General features: G+C 42.1%; 1 protein-coding gene across 2 annotated transcripts in view; it reads left to right on the top strand.

Annotated features, from left to right (window-relative positions):
* Positions 1 to 3,530: 3,530 nt before the first annotated feature.
* snx27b (sorting nexin 27b) overlaps positions 3,531 to 14,314 on the top strand; it is a 30,076-nt gene continuing 19,292 nt past the window's right edge. For both annotated transcript variants that reach the window (XM_051956933.1, XM_022199469.2), the window contains exons 1-6: positions 3,531 to 4,016; positions 9,790 to 10,021; positions 10,160 to 10,352; positions 11,253 to 11,317; positions 11,401 to 11,505; positions 12,574 to 12,652. In XM_051956933.1, the coding sequence (XP_051812893.1) occupies positions 3,673 to 4,016; positions 9,790 to 10,021; positions 10,160 to 10,352; positions 11,253 to 11,317; positions 11,401 to 11,505; positions 12,574 to 12,652 (1,018 nt within the window). In that variant the 5' untranslated portion in view covers positions 3,531 to 3,672. The remainder of the gene's footprint in view (positions 4,017 to 9,789; positions 10,022 to 10,159; positions 10,353 to 11,252; positions 11,318 to 11,400; positions 11,506 to 12,573; positions 12,653 to 14,314) is intronic.

The following is a 14,314-nucleotide window of genomic DNA, read 5'->3' as shown; positions in this document are numbered from 1 at the left end:
CGGGTAGAGCTGATGTTTCCTCTCCATCGGGTGGAGCTGATGTTTCCTCTCCATCAGGTAGAGCTGATGTTTCCTCTTCCTCAGGTAGAGCTGATGTTTCCTCTTCATCGGGTAGAGCTGATGTTTCCTCTCCATCAGGTAGAGCTGATGTTTCCTCTCCATCGGGTAGAGCTGATGTTTCCTCTTCATCGGGTAGAGCTGATGTTTCCTCTTCATCGGGTAGAGCTGATGTTTCCTCTCCATCGGGTAGAGCTGATGTTTCCTCTTCATCAGGTAGAGCTGATGTTTCCTCTTCATCGGGTAGAGCTGATATTTCCTCTTCATCGGGTAGAGCTGATGTTTCCTCTTCATCGGGTAGAGCTGATGTTTCCTCTTCATCAGGTAGAGCTGATGTTTCCTCTTCATCAGGTAGAGCTGATGTTTCCTCTTCATCAGGTAGAGCTGATATTTCCTCTTCATCGGGTAGAGCTGATGTTTCCTCTTCATCAGGTAGAGCTGATATTTCCTCTTCATCAGGTAGAGCTGATGTTTCCTCTTCATCAGGTAGAGCTGATGTTTCCTCTTCATCAGGTAGAGCTGATATTTCCTCTCCATCAGGTAGAGCTGATGTTTCCTCTCCATCAGGTAGAGCTGATGTTTCCTCTTCATCGGGTAGAGCTGATGTTTCCTCTCCATCAGGTAGAGCTGATGTTTCCTCTCCATCGGGTAGAGCTGATGTTTCCTCTTCATCGGGTAGAGCTGATGTTTCCTCTTCATCGGGTAGAGCTGATGTTTCCTCTCCATCGGGTAGAGCTGATGTTTCCTCTTCATCAGGTAGAGCTGATGTTTCCTCTTCATCGGGTAGAGCTGATATTTCCTCTTCATCGGGTAGAGCTGATGTTTCCTCTTCATCGGGTAGAGCTGATGTTTCCTCTTCATCAGGTAGAGCTGATGTTTCCTCTTCATCAGGTAGAGCTGATGTTTCCTCTTCATCAGGTAGAGCTGATATTTCCTCTTCATCGGGTAGAGCTGATGTTTCCTCTCCATCGGGTAGAGCTGATGTTTCCTCTTCATCAGGTAGAGCTGATGTTTCCTCTCCATCAGGTAGAGCTGATGTTTCCTCTTCATCGGGTAGAGCTGATGTTTCCTCTTCATCAGGCTCCCTTTCCTAAACGTTAACCTTATCTCCAGTGTTTCCTAAAGCGGCAGTATTCACAGGACAAGCAACAGGCTTATTAAAACACTGAAAGTTTCATTTAGCTTTGCTTTCTTTTTCTTATTTTTTCTCCACTGACTGATGTTTTATCATTCGAGGTTGTTGACTTATGTCCCTCTTCTTCTAAGCCAGTGGTATTCAGCTAAAATTCAGAGAGGTCCAGTCAGAGAAAACAGATTAAAGCAAAGGTCCAGAATATTATAATGTCTAACTGAGTTACTGTGATATATGCTGAAGTAACCTGGTAGTTTTATTAGAGTCTGCCTGTAATCAAAAACTGACCGTCAAATAAATTCAGTACGGTTCAAAAACATTTCAACATTTATTAATAAATAACTTATATGTAACTGTATATCTTAGAATAAAGTGTCGAACTTAAAAAGTGGCTGAACAACCTGCACCAACTTTTATACATCTTTAACAATACCTAAATCTCATGAATGTAAACATTTGAACCCTTTCACATTGTTTTCTTGTCTTCTATCACTCCCCTTATATCTCTGCTGCTTAATGGGAGAACTGAGCTGCTGCTTGTCCTGCCAGTGTTTTGAATCATGGCCTGAATGGTGTCAGAGCTGTTCTCAAACATATTTAGAGGAGCTCATTGGTGAGTCTGGAACAATATTTAGTTTTGATTATGTTCATAGTTGAGAAAGCTGCCTTACAGCTGTATGTTGAGCCAAACATGTTCAGCATGTGACCACAGTCTGTCCTCTGGAGATGTGTAATGTGCAAAAGATACGACTCTAAGAGCCGATGCTTTGTATTGAATCTGAAGAGCCGACTCCTAACATATTTAATGGAGTATGGAGTTTAACACTGTCCTCAGAAAACATGTTACTGGATCCTAGATTAAAGAAGCTTGCCTTCAGTGACAACAGAGCTGTTGGTGAGTCCATCCATCCATCCTCTGTACACCGCTTTATCCTCACTAGGGTCATGGGGGGTGCTGGAGTCTATCCCAGCTGACTCGGGTGAAGACAGGGGACACCCTGGACAGGTCACCAGTCTGTCACAGGGCTACATATACAGACACACAATCACACTCACATTCACACCTACAGGCAATTTAGAGTAACCAATTAACCTCAGCATATTTTTGGACTGTGGGAGGAAGCCGGAGTACCCGGAGAAAACCCACGCATGCACAGGGAGAACATGCAAACTCCATGCAGAAAGATCCCAGGCCCGTGAGATGGCTGAACTCTTACATAATTGGTCTGTGTGTTTCTGAGCTGATAGACCAATGATAAACACTGGAAAGCTGCCCTGGTAAAATAGAAGCGACCTGTCAAATTTACACCCGTATAGACGGCGTCTGGGTCCCGATCCGGACCGTGGTCCGCCTTTTAGTGAGCCCTGTTCTCAGCCAGACACCTTTTCCCGTCCCATACAGCTTTACCACTTCCTGACACAGAGAAGACGAATTTATGAACGGGAAAGTGAACGTTATGTCAAAAAACATACTGATACATATGTTTGCGCATTTTTAAGTGGTTATATGGAAATTCGGGACCTTTTCTAGTGGGTATACGGCGTATACGGTATACCTGCGTGTTTACACCCCTGGGTATACGTATCTTTGCGCATTTTTAAGTGGGTATACGGAAATTTGGAAAATTTTCTAGAGGTTATACGGAGTATACCTGCGTATCACGTAGACTACACCCCTAGTTAAACTCGAACAAAGTCTGGAAAAAAAATCATGAATAAAGCTTTAAATTAGGAATCTTAGTGGGCAATCAAAGCGATTAAGAAAATAGAGAAGGTAAAACCATAACAGTTGTTTATCATAACAGTTTATTCATCAGATAAAAATTATTTTTAATCTAAATTTGCTAAAATAAATAAATGAATAAGTAAGTAAATAAATAAATTTGAATTAACTGAATGTGACCCATGCTTTAGCGCAGGATGCTGTACAGTGATCCATGTGGCTAATGCTAAGCTAACGGTTAGTGGCTGAGTTAGAAGACAATCAGAGGTTAAACTTAAACAGAGTTTAGAAGACAATAATTAGTAGGGCTTTAAAATATGAATCTTAGTGGGCAATGAAAGTGATTAAGAAAAAAAATCATATCAGTGGATCGTGCCTTAAAATTCATCATTAGCATCTGCTTTAACTCACTTATTTATGTCATTTCTGGCAAGAAGAAATGTATTCATCAAGATAAAAAACACAGAGAATTTTGAAAAATAATTTTGATTAAGCTATTAGAAATAAATAAATAAATAAATTTAAGACTAACTGAATCTGTCCTACTCTTTTAGTGCAGGAAGCTCCGCAGCGATCCGAACGGAACGCGTCCTGAACTTCCTGGGATGGCTCTCGCGAATCATCGGCCACCTTCGGCTTTCCCCGGAGCAGCTCAGTCAGTTAGCTAGCCGAGCTGATTAGCCCGCTACTACAAGCTAATGTTTGCGGGATATTTAACGTTAGCCGCACCGGAGTGGATGATACAAGCGGTATAGAAACAATGGCGGACGTCGAGGAACAAGGTATTTGTTCCTCGGTCCCCTCGTTGCCTCACCCTTCGTCCCGGAACGGCTCCGGCTCCGGCAGCGGTAACGTTACACCGGTCACCGGCGGCGGAGGCAGCTGCCAGACGGCGACAACCGTTATCTCGGGCCCGCGGCTAGTCCGGATAGTGAAGTCAGACTCGGGCTACGGCTTCAACGTTCGGGGGCAAGTGAGCGAAGGAGGGCAGCTACGGAGCATTAACGGGGAGCTGTACGCGCCGCTGCAGCATGTCAGCGCCGTCTTGCCGGGAGGAGCCGCCGACAGAGCCGGTATTTCGAAGGGGGACCGGATCCTGGAGGTGTAAGTGGCTACTGTATTAGCTCAACTCCAAGCTAATTAAGTCATAACTATCTCATCTCGGTCAGCTAGAATCAATGAAAGCAGGACTTTCGGGCATCATTGCCTGCCCACTGGGAGCTCTGTCAGTGCATCCTGCAGGGGAAGAGCATCCCAATGAAAGGAGGGACTGTGTCTGATCCAGGCATCATTACTGATTCCCCTCACACTTGAATCTATTGCACTGAACCACAGCATGACACATAATCTCACCAATATCATCCTCACCACTATTTCCTCCATTTGGCACTTTGTTTACATGCATCATGAGTCAAACACCAGCACCACTGACCCTGCTAAACTAACCCAGTATTGACCAATGCTGCTGCTGCATTCAGGCTAGGGCTGTTAGTATGCATGGAGATGGCTTGCTCATGTTAGACTCTGTTGCTATGGAGAACAACACACAGCATCCAGCTCAGCATCAGCACTGGTCGCCTCAATGTCTGTGTGCCTGGAATGAGGTGATGCAGGAAGGGAGGGATGCCTTCGGTTCGATTCTGATTGGTTTTGCCCCTCTAAAGTCCCCCGTACGATTGGCTGGTGTTTGCACACTGCTTTGTGAAGGGATGGCCTGCAGTAACCTAGCGGTTTGTTGACCCCATTATTTCTGTGTGCATGTATGCAGGCGTGTACAGACGAAGCGTATGCACCACTGAGCACTGAATTAAAGATTGCATCACTTCTTAGTAATTGCATAATTTCTCATTTTTCCCCATTTATGCTCAATGGTCAAGAAATAGATGGTTATAAAATGAGCCGTGAGCACCAGAACTTCCTCAGTTTTGGGCCTGTCTGCATCATGGCTCCACATGACTCGAAAGAGGAACTGAAATTTCAGATTGTGAGGCTTTACAGAGATGGAAAAGGGATGCAGGAAGATCACTGAGCAGCTAAAAATCAGTTGCAGCAGTAATCAGGAGGTATGCTGTCGTACCACTAATCAAGGCTCCTAAAATGACTCCACAGACAGTAAACTACTCTCATAACGTAGTTGTGAAAAACACACAGCAGCTGATTTAGACACAGGGGTTATCAGTGGGGAATCAGAAGCACCTCATGCTATCAACCTCCGTGGAAGGTGTGCAAGAAAACGCCCTTGTTTGCTCTTCAGCACAAAACTTTAAGATAAAACTTAGATTAAAAGAAGCCTGATGAATGTTGTGGAAAATAATCCAGGAAGATCAACACAGCTGCAGCAGTAATCAGGAGGTCTGGAAGAAGGCGTAGTACCACTAATCATGGCTGCAGTGGTCGTCCTCCTGAAATGACTCCACGGACAGTAAACTACTTTCACAATTTGACTCTATAGACAGATAACAGCTGCTTCAGATTTGGCATTTTTTTGGTTATTAATGGAAATCAGAGTTTCTGTAAAGCTCAGACAGAAAAGAACACTTTTCAGAACATCAACCTCTATGGATGGAGGACAAGAAAAACAGCCCTTGTTTGGTCTTCAGCACAAAGCTGTAAGATGATACTTAGATTATAAGAAGAATGATGGATGTTGGAGAACATTCTTTGGTCAGATGAAGATAAATGAGCTCAGATGGAGTCCAGCATGTTTGGTGTGAACCTGACCAGGACTACCACAGTGGATGCATGGTCCTGACAGTGAGTGTGATGATCACGTGTATTTTTAATGTAGTAAATCTAAACTGTAATGTTTGATCTTTTACATCAGGGCAATTACTCTACTGCTAAACATTAAAATAACGCAGTTACTGTCAGGTGATCCAGTTTTCTCTCATCTGACATTTCAAAGATGTTGCACAGTTGCCCTTCTGCCGTCCTATTGTTTCATCCCCAGCTATTTTACTCAACCATTGATCACCGACTGCATTTATTCTGAATGCTGCAAACACATGCAGTGCATGAGACGGGCCCAGATACCGCGCGGCTCGATATTTCCACGCTCATTCAGCTGAAGATCTGACACTGTTTCATGGAGTATTTTTGCCTCCCCTATCCAGGCACGGTCTGCACTCGGTAGCTAAGTATACTCACACAGTGAAGTGCCTGGCTGCAGAGCTACAGTGGCTCTGCTATTCTCTGGGCGATCAATACTTCTTTGCACATTTATAAACAGCTCCTGCTTTTCAGGCTTTAATGCAGAGCAACCTGCACTGCCGGGCAGCGTTTTACAGCAGCCTGTTTTGCGATAAAAGTTATGCATAATGTGAAACAGCGTGCGGCGGGCATTAATCTAGACAAGATTCAGCCTTTAAAACAAAAAATATGTAGCTCTTGAGCCATAACGCGAACAAAACAAATAAATTAGTGCCTAAATTGTGCAGGAAGAAGAAGTGGCAACCTCTTATAAAGTCAGAAGTGCTGATGGTGTCGGTGCAAAGGCCACTATGTCAGGTGCTTATTATATCATCATAAAGCTGCAGGAAGGGAAGAGCTGCCAAACTGCTTAGGCTGCGTTTTGTGCAGCAGAAGACACTTCGCCCTGCTACATCTGCAGGATGGCTGCGTTTGTTTGTCATGTTTTAGCGTTTGCGTACCTACGCGGCGTTTCCTCGCCAGCACCGGTTTCACTTCTGCTGTGTTTGTTTGTGCAGCAGCTCGCAGGGCCTCTCTTCACCTGATCGCATGTTAACGTGCAGCTGTCCGGTGCCGCTGAGCTTCAGCCGTGTGTCACTCTGCCAACATAAGCCCTGCCATGACATAAGGGCTGACATAACAGATGAGCCGTCAGTCAGAAGTTCTAAATGCAGCGTTTCCTGTCCTGGATTGCTGGTCTTGTTTCAGAGTCGGGTTTTTTTTTTTCCTTTCCTGTTCTCTCTCCCACTTCCCCATGCACTAGGACTGCATGGTAGTTTGCAATGTTGATTTTTTTTTCCTGCAGTATCAAAAAATGCAGGAATTTTCAACAAATGATTTTAATTGGAATGATTTTCTCAGACGATTTTGTAGTGGAATAAGTCTGCATCAAAAATAAAAAAAAAAAATAGTCAAAAAGCACAGTTTGGAACCTCTCTCATGTGATGCAGCACTGGTGGCTTTGTGGTGCAGATTTAAGTGGTTGAAAAGAGTCACGTTATCTCATATGGTTGCAGCAACAAAAGAAGTTGCTGACAGGCTTCCTGTTGTTGTTTTGTTGTTGTGGTTGACATCCTCTCTACCTGAAACTGATTTATTTCGCAACCAAATCCTCCTCGTCAGTGTTTCTCTCCCGTTCTTCATTCATGTCGCTGTGCACCATGTGAAGAGCGTTTGTTGAAGCTGAATTTTGAAAACATCTATTACCTCCTCAACCCAGCTGCTGCAAGAATACATACACTGCCTGTCCAAAAAAGTCTCCACCTGGATTTTACTTAGCAAATAGTTCAGATCCTTCCATTGGATAATTACTGCAGTGATGAAACAACTTCTTTAACCCTAGCTGATGCAGTGAGGAGCTTCTCATTTCTTAAAAGTTGGAAGGCGTATCCTGTGGTCATGGGAAGGATGTTAATCTGTCTCAGAAGGATCAAATTATTGGCCTGCATCAAGCAAAGAAAACAACTAAGGAGATTAAATGACTAAAGTCAGGTTAAGAACCGTCCAACGCATTATTAAAACCTGAAGGATAGTGGAGAACCATCTTCTTCAGGAACAAACTCTTAGATGATGGTAGGAAACCAACAGTAGAACTCACGGCTGTTTAATAGTGAAAGTAAGAACATTTCCACATGAAGGAAAATCAAAGGATTGGGACTCAACAGCTGTAGCTCCAAGAAAACCACTGATCAGTGAGGATGATCAGAAAAAAGGCTTCAGTTTGCTGTGGAGCATAAAGGTTGGACTCTGGATCAATGAAAGAAGGTCATGTGGTCTGATGAGTCCAGATTTACCCTGTTACAGAGTGATGGGGGCATCAGGGTAAGAAGAGAGGCAGATGAAGTGATGAACTCATCATGTCTAGTGGGGGTTAGGGTTATGATCTGGGGTTGGTCAGGTTCTCCAACGTTATGTTCCCAAAGAATGAGGTCGGCTGAAGATACTGAATGAGCAGGTCTTTACATCAGTGGAGTTTTCTTCATGTTCCAAGATGGTGATACCAGGATTCATGGGTTCACATTGAGAATGAGTGGATCAGGGAGATGAGATGGATTGACCTCCACAGAGTCCAGACCTCAGAACCTCTGAGGATCTTTGGGATGTTCTGGAGAAGACTTTGTCCGACTCTCCCATCATCAATATGAGATCTTGGTGAAAAATTAATGCAACTCTGGACAGAAATAAATGCTGTGACATTGCAGAAGCATATTGAAATGATGCTGCGGTGAATAAGTGCCGTATTCAAAGCTAGAAGTGGTAGAATAAAATATTGGAGTGTGCGACTTTGTTTTTGGTCAGGCAGTGTATTTTGTGATTATAAAAAATACATGGATGACCTGAAAAACTCTATTTGAAAAGAATGAGTCATTCTGGAATGATTGGACATCAGTCATTTTAAATTGAAAAAGGTCATTTTGAACTTTTATTATATCTTAAACAAATCCAAAATGACCTTTTTGCATTTAACTGCATTCAGATCTGTCTTTGTGGTGCTGATTTAAAAGGTCAAATTAATCAGTCGTGTTGTGTGGTGGCTACAACTGCAAGGTCAACTTTATTCTTTCCAAAATATTTCCATACAGCTCACTTCTTTTTGCAACCAAACCTTCCTTTTCAGTGTTTCTTGCTAATTTTTTCGTTTCACATGAGGAGCCTGCAGGTCAACAAGCTAATTTTCTCGTGAATAATGTCAAATTCAATGCACCAAACAACCGTCACACTCAGGCACACCTCGCTTCCAGATTAGTCGTGGAAAATGAGACCTGTGTGAGTTTTCTTTTTGTGCAAAGCGGTAAAAAGTTGCAGCACGATGTTTATCCATCCATCACCTATACACAACTTAATCATCATTAGAGTCGTGGGGGCCTGGAGTCTATCCCAGCTGACTGAGGGCAAAGACTCTGGATGAACGAGGATGAGAAGCCCGATACGATCCCTGAAGTGTGGAAAGGTCACAACATCGCAGATTACATCGACCCCGACATCATGAAGCAACTGGAGGATCTTCAGATCTAAAATCATAAATCGATGTAATCTGTGATGTTGTGATCTTCCCACACTAATCTTTTGGTGGAAAAAAATAAATGTTAAAAATGTTTCTTAAGAACATTCACAAAAAAATCAACCAAAATCCATGTTTTTAAAGAAAATATTAGAAGTTTTACTGATATATATGTAATCACTTTAGATATTTTTGGGATTTTTGAAGATTTTTACTCCATTTTTTGAAAATATTTACAAGAATTTTCTTGCCAAATTTGGGGGATTTTTTTTAAAAATACAACTTTTAAGGGAAACTTTGAAGGAATTATTGGAATTTTCTTCCTGAAGGTTTTGCGAATTTTCAGAAATTCGGGGAATTCTTTCTACTGAATTTTTGGATTTTTTTCAAACAGTATTTTTCGGTTCCCATAAATGAAGACAACAGGAGCGTTAAGTCATTGTTGGGTCATCTTTTACAGAGAACATGCCCAGATGTGTTCAGATGTGTTGCTCCAGAGGTTTCATGCTTATTATTCCAATATGTGTAAATGTTCTTATACCTTAAGTTTGCACCATTATGTTTTATTTCTGGTCTTCAGTCTAATAGCATTTGCCATAATTACATCATCTCTTATTTTTAGAACATCGTACCCAAAAAATATTCCACTGCACTGACTCTGCTAACATCTGTTTCTTCGTTTATCAGCAACGGCGTGAACGTGGAAGGAGCGACGCACAAGCAGGTGGTGGATCTGATCCGGGCCGGTGAGAGGGAGCTGGTTCTGGCCGTGCTGTCCGTCCCGCCGCAGGAGGCCGACTGCCTGGATCCCGGAGACGACGGCTCGGCTCAGTCCTGCTACGACTACTCCGACAAACAGGCCGTCCCCATTTCGGTTCCCAGCTACAAACACACCGAGCTCAACCATGAAAAGTTTGTGGTGCGTTTATGTGTGGAATTAAGGCAGGAGGAGTGGATTGGAAAGTGAAAATGACAGTTTTTGTAACTTTTGTTGTGTTGTTTAGACCCTGAATTATTCTCTTTTCACGCCTCTACGTGCGTTTCCCCCCCCCTCCAGGTCTACAACGTGTACATGGCCGGCAGACAGCTGTGCTCCAAACGCTACCGGGAGTTTGTGATCCTCCACCAAAACCTGAAGAGGGAGTTTGCCAACTTCACGTTCCCAAAGCTGCCCGGAAAATGGCCTTTTTCTCTGTCGGAGCAGCAGCTGGACGCCCGACGCAGAGGCCTGGAGGAATACCTGGAGAAAGGTGAGGAACACGTGGGGTCTACGGGTTTATAGATTCAAGAATATACTGCCTGTTCAAATGTGTCCTGCATCTCATGTTACGATAACAGCCAGAGGACGTAACAGATAATAAAGTGGAGAAAAGCTTGGCAGGAATACCGTCCACTCCAAAGTGCACGCACATAAACTGAGAAATATTCCTCACCCATGCCAAACTTGGTCTTATGGCAAATTTTTTATGTCGCCAATAGGTTTTCTTTGCTTGGAAAGTTCATAAACTTGTGACAAAAGATGGTAAACATTATGTAAGAGATGTTAATGATAAACTTGAACTGTTTTAGTTGTTTTATTGTCGACTTATGTCACATTTTTGCTAAAAAAATACCACAGCCAGAATCATTCATAGCCTTGAAATTGCTAGTAAAATGTAAAAAAATCAAAACTTTGCCAGACAGATCGTAAAGTGAAGCCTGGAATGATTCATACACGTAAAAGTTTGATTTCTAATGTGTATCGTGTGTTTCTTCTGACCGGAAACGGCATAAATAAGCGATAGAACATGTGGTAAAACACTGAGTTAAAGATGTTAATGATAAACTTTCATTATTGCTTTGTAATTTTTTTTCACATCTTTGCTAAAAATCATAAGTGGGAAATTATTCTACACAAAAAAATTGTTGCAAAAGAGGGTCTAATCTGTCCGTCAAAATGTAAAAATTCCTAAAATGAACCCTGATCTGTATCATTTCACGTCCTAATGCACTATAAACTAAGAAAAGCTGGTGCAACAGTTCACTGTGAGTCAGAATGTGGCCTGGCTATGAATAATTTAGCGGCTTGACTGTAACTCCACGGCTTCTGTCATTTTATAAGCGCTCTTATTTCAGAGCCTCGCCTAATAACGTGCGCGTTTTCTCGGCAGTGTGCTCAGTCCGGGTAATCGGAGAGAGTGACATCATGCAGGAGTTCCTGTCTGAATCGGATGAGGTAAAGAAAAAACAAAAACAAATGCGAGTTGGAAAAAACAGCTCACGTGTGACTCACTTCAGTTTGTCCTTCTCACGACTCAGAACTACAACGGCGTGTCGGACGTGGAGTTGAGAATAGCCATGCCCGATAAAACCACGCTCACCGTCAGAGTCCGCAAAAACTCCACCACAGACCAGGTGTATCAGGTAAACACAAACACCTGGGTCATTCTGTATGAAATCAACCAGTTTTAAGAGAACTTCCCACCTGACCCTCTCAGAGTTTGCTAAGTTTTTACATACATTTAGTACATTATATATGATGGGAAAATCCAAAATGTGAATGCTTTATTGTCATTAGTTTCAAAGTTATGGCCATTTGAAGTAGGTCGGGGGTACCCTATTATTGCAGCCAAAATTAAGACTTGAAATTTTCGACCATTTTCAGACTTCTATAACTTCTGAACAACAAAAGATAGAGATCTGAAATTTTCAGAATCATTTCACAGTGACCTATAGTCCTCAGAAATGTGAAAATATTTACTTTATATTTATAATTGCATGTTACAGAGAATGACAAAGTTGCGATTTTATCCATCACAAACTTCTAAACTGCTACATTTGGCCACCCATTACACAAAAACTAATCATCATAGCCATTAGAGATTTTATGTGGTATAATTTGGCTGTCTAAGGATTGGATCTGTATAAAATGAAAGTGCTATGGTATGTAATGCATGAAATATGAACAGCTAAAAATCAAAAATATCTGTCCAACCTTCGGATTCAAAGGTCAATATCAGCATGTGGGATAGGTGGTATCAAAACATAAAGGACATCATGTGAAATTACAGGAATTTGCCTAAATTTTGACACCAAGCACAATTTGCTTCTATAAACCCTTCTATGTTTAATGAACATAAGTCACTGTGAAATGATTCTGAAAATGTCAGATCTCTATCTTTTGTTGTTCAGAAGTTATAGAAGTCTGAAAATGGTCGAAAATTTCAAGTCTTAATTTTGGCCGCAATAATACGGTACCCCCTACCTACTTCAAATGGCCATAACTTTGAAACTAATGACAATAAAGAATTCAAATTTGGGATTTTCCCATCATATATAATGTACTAAATGTATGTAAAAACTTAGCAAAATCTGAGAGGGTCAGGTGGGGACCACTGGTTGAAATGATACAGAATGACCCACCTGGATAGCTCTGAATGCACGTGCTCTTACTGCAACCATCCATATTTACTCTGTAATTCTGTTTCTCAGGCCGTGGTCATGAAGCTCGGGATGGACAGTGTGACGGCGAGCTACTTCGCCCTGTTTGAGGTCATCAACCACACCTTTGGTGAGTGAGGACGCCCAGTACATCAGGAAGTCTGCTCATATTTCCACACTGTTTGTTTATTTTTTTTAAAGAAATTCGCCCAAACACGTCATGAAACAGGTTTTTTTACTACACCATGGAACGCAGTGGAGTGATGTTCCGTGTCCGTATTTTACGAAAGAACGCAAGAATGATTCTGCTCTTCCTTATGTCCTTGAAAACCCTCGTATCTCAGATTATAAGGGTTCTGTGAAGATAATACCATGTTCTCTATTAGCAATGCATCGGTAGGGTTAATCAATCAAGAGTCGTTCAGCATGCCTCTCCATCTAACCCGATCTTTTTGCTTCCTGAATTGTGATGTTGATCATTCCACGTGTAGCCATAACATCGATGCGTCATCTTCATCGTCTTCTCTTTACGTTCATTTCTCCAGTTGTGACGGTATATTTCAGGGACTTTTTCTTCATGATGTGTCCTTGAAATGTTGCTAATTTTGTCCAAGAGCGTATCGTTTGTGTTTAGTAGGGCCGAGCCGAATATTCGGATACCAAGATTAATATCCGGATACCGTGAACGAATATTCGGATATTCGAGATATTCGGGTCCAGCCCTAGAGTTTAGTCGTTTTAAAACGTCTTCATTGCTTATTCTGTCCGTGTGAGATACGCGTAGCTGTAAAACCACATCTCTGCTGCAGTAGTTTTATCATTTCCGTTCCAAGATTCACATCAGAACTGGTAGGATGTAGCAGCTGACAGTCCTCATACGGAGGCCAGTTTTCTTCTTTTTTGTCACTACCTTTTTCATTTTCACAAACGCTGTTCTTGCCATTGCTGCTCTACATCTGATGTCTGCAGGGTTGGACGAGTGAATTTATCGTCCTTAATACTGATTTGTTGTCTTTACTTTTGACATTTTAGACTTTTTTGGAATGTGTGGGTTTTCTAGAATCCACTCGGTTTTCGTTTTCTGTAATTTTTCTACACAAAAACTCTGATTGAGCACTGTTTACTGCAACAACAAGACTGAAAAGAGAAGAAAACGAGCGAGGAAAAGGAAGATTCGGGTGCAAGAATAAATCATTTCTGTGGAAATATTTCAGCATGTTTGCCAAAAACAACACAACTCACTAATTTCGCAATTTAAATCAGCAGCACAGAGCTCCGTGTGACGAGTTCAAAGCCAGAACTGAATACCATTTAAAACAAAAACACTATTTTGGATGTTTTTGCCAGAGTTACGCCAAATAAGGAAGGTTCCAAACTACATTTCTCAGCTTGTTTTTGTTTCTCTGCACATGTACTCCCCTTTAACGTCGTCCTCATCCTTCTAGAATAAATCATTCTTTCCAAATGTGGTTTAATTCAGCTTATCTAGAGAAATCTCCCAGTGTTTTTTCCAGACTCGTACAGCTCAGCGGCAGCAGAAAGAGACGCTACGTGACTCCTCAGCTGCCGTGATTTTCACTGAATTTACAACATGAATGTTTTCGGGTTTTGTGTCTGAGAACAAAGAGCTTTTTTCAAAGTGACTCGGTGTGTTACAAGGATGTGTCAGAGTTTGTTTTTTGTTTTTAAACGCAGCAGTAAATCTCTTCAGCAGCGAATTTATTCTCCCTGAACCGCTGCTCTGTCAGACGGTAAACAACCGAGGGAGACTTGTTGAGAAACGTCGGTCAGA

Source organism: Acanthochromis polyacanthus, chromosome 12 (assembly GCF_021347895.1).
Source record: "Acanthochromis polyacanthus isolate Apoly-LR-REF ecotype Palm Island chromosome 12, KAUST_Apoly_ChrSc, whole genome shotgun sequence".
Taxonomy (NCBI): Eukaryota; Metazoa; Chordata; class Actinopteri; family Pomacentridae; genus Acanthochromis; species Acanthochromis polyacanthus.
This window is presented reverse-complemented; position numbering and strand designations above follow the sequence as displayed.